The 3,621-nt window shown below is 40.8% G+C and overlaps 1 protein-coding gene across 1 annotated transcript; it reads left to right on the top strand.

Moving 5' to 3' along the window:
* Positions 1-2,874: 2,874 nt before the first annotated feature.
* On the top strand, positions 2,875-3,231 carry LOC120612270 (39S ribosomal protein L54, mitochondrial-like). The gene has a single exon (XM_039874735.1). The coding sequence runs from the start codon at positions 2,875-2,877 to the stop codon at positions 3,229-3,231; it is 357 nt and encodes a 118-aa protein (XP_039730669.1).
* Positions 3,232-3,621: the final 390 nt, after the last annotated feature.

Raw genomic sequence — 3,621 nt, 5'->3', positions numbered from 1 at the left:
TATTTTTGGCAAGTCTTGTTAAAATATAGACCAGGGATTAAATGCATAGGGTTTAGAATGAAAAATCTTTGAATTTTGGCTGCCACTCAGCAGTTATGTGACCCTGTGCCAGACATTTAACTCTCTGACTGTTTTGTCATACATAAATTGGAGATAAATTAGTACCTACTCTATAGAATTAGTGAAATATATTTTTAAAAGGCTCGATATGCAGTAAGCCTCAATAAGTGGTAGTTATTACTATTAATATTTGTAGCACCTCTAACTGCTTCCAGCACTGTTAATGCAATTGTCACCACTCCATTGCTGCTTTTGCTGCCACCACAACTGCTACAGGAATCCCCACTGGGGAGCATCTTTCTTTCAGCAACATTCTCTTGACCAGCTTAATATGATCTATTCTCATATGCATACTATCTTGTATTAGGAAAGGTATCCTGACTATTTTGATTTTGTTCTTTCCTTTGCTGTGGAATAAGTTCCAAAGGATCAGGCCAGAAGGAATATAATGGTTGCCCTCTAGTGTTCCATTAAGTGCATTTTTTAATACTTCCAAACTGGTGTTACAAGAAGGAGCCCAGGGACTTCTCCAAATTTCAAGTGAGTTCCTGTCAACCCTCCATGTCGGAACACTTTTTGTCTCCCCTTCTTTGTTCACATTTTTACACTTACTATGCTAAGAACCTTTACCATTTATCCCAGGAGGCCTATGTGTCCTTAAACAAATGAGACTCCTGGTAGTTTACCTTTCTTATCACAAAGTTCACAAAATAGAAAACTGGATTTGGTCCTCATTGTGATACTGGTTCCAGTAATTTGTATAAGCCCTATGATTCTTTTCAACATAATGAACCTCTGATTTGGGGCTTATCCAGCTTGCAAGCCTGCCAGGCTCACATTCACCAGTCTAGAGTCTCAAACAGAGGAGGAGGAGGGGGAGATATACATAGGGGCCTTGGACTTTGGCAAACAACTGAAATCCATAAGCAACTATGTCCCTCATACAGCTATTGAAACACCTGAACACACACTCTTTCTCCTCCAATACTTTCTGCTTCTCATATGAAAGCACATTTCCCCAACAACTAATATGAACAAGGGCTCTTGAGAAGTGTTTTTTAAGGAGTATGTGTGTGTGGATGTGGAGGGTACTATGTCTCATCCTTTCCAATCTATACTGAGGTTAGATACCTGTGTGAATTTTATATTCATTAATGTTACTATATCTACGGCTCTAGGAGATTAAAAATGTTTCTTATTTTAACATGATTTTTCGAGTTTCTTTTTCACAACTCTGAGGCTATCACACTACTAGTGGCCCTCAGGGTATCTGTCAGCTTCCTGCTGGGGATTGCTCTGTAATGTTTCAATTGCGGCAAAACACTGTGATGGGGAGAAGTATACACACGAGTATGCATTCATGAAAATACACACACATCTCATAGCACGAAACCATAATTCTCATGCCATACACAAAAGCAGCTTCTCTAAATCTTTAGAAACTCTCAAAAGAGAACCTCAAAAGTAACTTTTTTACATTTGAAATATGCAAATCACCATTATTAGAATTCATCAAGCATGCAATATCACATATATTTGAACTGAGCATTTTCAAATATAATTTGCCTACCAATAGAGATGTATGAAACCAAAGAGAAATAAACTGGAACACATTGTGCAAGCATGTGTATGCACATGGGTATGCACACACACACACCCCAAAAGGTTACCTGAATTTTGTCCCAGTGTAGCTCAGAACTGCATGGAAGAATGTTTAAAAGCAGAGATTTTAACAATGTAATTATATTTGAGTGACCAGGAGGAGAACAAAACTGCGAGGTTAAGACTCCAATAAGTTTTGTAAAATCAGGAAATCAACAGAATATTGATGAAGATAATGGCAGGAGATAGAAGAGCTGGCTGGCTCCTTTAAATCCACACAAGCCAGAGAATAGCACATACCACTTTTGACACAGCACACTCCATCTCTAATTGCATCATTCTTCCATGCTGTCTTCATCGTTTCTTGTAGTCACCAAACAGTTCTTCACCCTCCCTGCAACATCTAATCATTCAGTACATCCTATTTCATTTCAATCATGACTGTATGACTTTGTCACATGAGCCTTGCTTCATAGGTCACACTCTGTGGTCAGCTAATTTAATGGTGCCCTTGTCTCTTCCTTTCATGAGTTTCAGCTAAGCTCATATCAATAATTTTAATTCCTGGCTATGAGAAGAGCAGCCCAGCATGATGGTAAACACTTCAGGCTCTGGAATCAGACATAGCTGTATTTAAAGCCCACTTGCTAGCTGTATGATCTTTGGCAAGTTATTTAACTTCTCTAAGCCTCAGTTTTATGAAAAATGGAGATTGTAATGGCACTTAGAGCACAGGATTGTTGTAAGGATAAAATATATCATCAATGTGAAGTATCTGGCCCGGAAAAGGCGTTCAGTAAATGTTATCCATTACCACTCCATCAACATCAACATCGTCATCACCATCATCATCATTATTCCTGCTTCCACTGTGATGAAACTGCCTAGATGAATTTTATATAGAAAGGTCCTTCTGTTTACCTCTAAAACATTACACTTCTAATATCCATAAAAATAAAGAAGCTTCTCCTTTTATCCTCTGATTCTAACACTATATATTTAATTTATTTAAATTCCTGAAAATTAATTTCAGGAATTTTTCTAACAGTTACATGCTTGCCTTGTGGCTACAAAGAGTTATGGAGAACAAGGTTCTGGCCCTTGGGATGTTGTAATGAAATATAATCACTGCCTCCCAGTAAGACCACATGCAATGGAAAGTCCCCCAAAGAGATCTCTGAAAACACACAGTGCAGGCAGCTGGCATGTGGCATGGCGGCCAAACACCTATTCGGGGCTACCTGGGCCTGGGAGGGCTGGCAGGCTCAGGAGCTCCTTGACCCCACTGTTCCTGGAAGACTCCTTGGACAGGATTATGCCATGAAACTGGTCATTAAGAGTGGCAAAGGCAGCAAAGGCAGTGTGGTCAGTGATGCCCTGAAGGACCCAGAGGTGTGCACAGACTTCGTCCGGCTTACCACGTATGCCATAGGTGTCAACATCTACAAGGAGTGCCAGGATGTGGTCCTGAAGTTGGAGGCCAAGCATCCTGAGTGGCTGTTTCAGATGAATGTGGGTCCCCCAGCAAAGAAGCTAGAGGAACTGAACCATGAGACCTGGGAGTACTAGTGGCTGCTGCGGAAACATAACATCTGGTGCCACAATGGGCTGAGCAAGAACCAAAAGTTATAGTGCGGGAGGGACTGGAGCACTCCGACCCACCAAGGATCTTGGACAGGCCCCAGAGGAGGACGCCAGAAGGGCATCACCTCTCCCTTATAGTGCCTCATGGAAGATTTTTTATTTTCCTGCAGGAAACAGACTTTTCCTTACCTAGGTTCCCATGTGGCCCTGGCTGGATCAAGGTCCTAGGGACCAATAAAGATCTCTTGTTGCTGTCAAAAGAAAAAAAAGTCTCCCAAAGAGAGACTAGGATATTATTAAGGAGGATATGCTGGAGAGCTAAACCATGACACATGTCTACTATACATGTGAGTGTTGTGTGAAAACTACTAACCT

This window comes from Pteropus medius, unplaced genomic scaffold (assembly GCF_902729225.1).
Source record: "Pteropus medius unplaced genomic scaffold, Ma_sr-lr_union100, whole genome shotgun sequence".
Classification (NCBI taxonomy): Eukaryota; Metazoa; Chordata; class Mammalia; order Chiroptera; family Pteropodidae; genus Pteropus; species Pteropus medius.
This window is presented reverse-complemented; position numbering and strand designations above follow the sequence as displayed.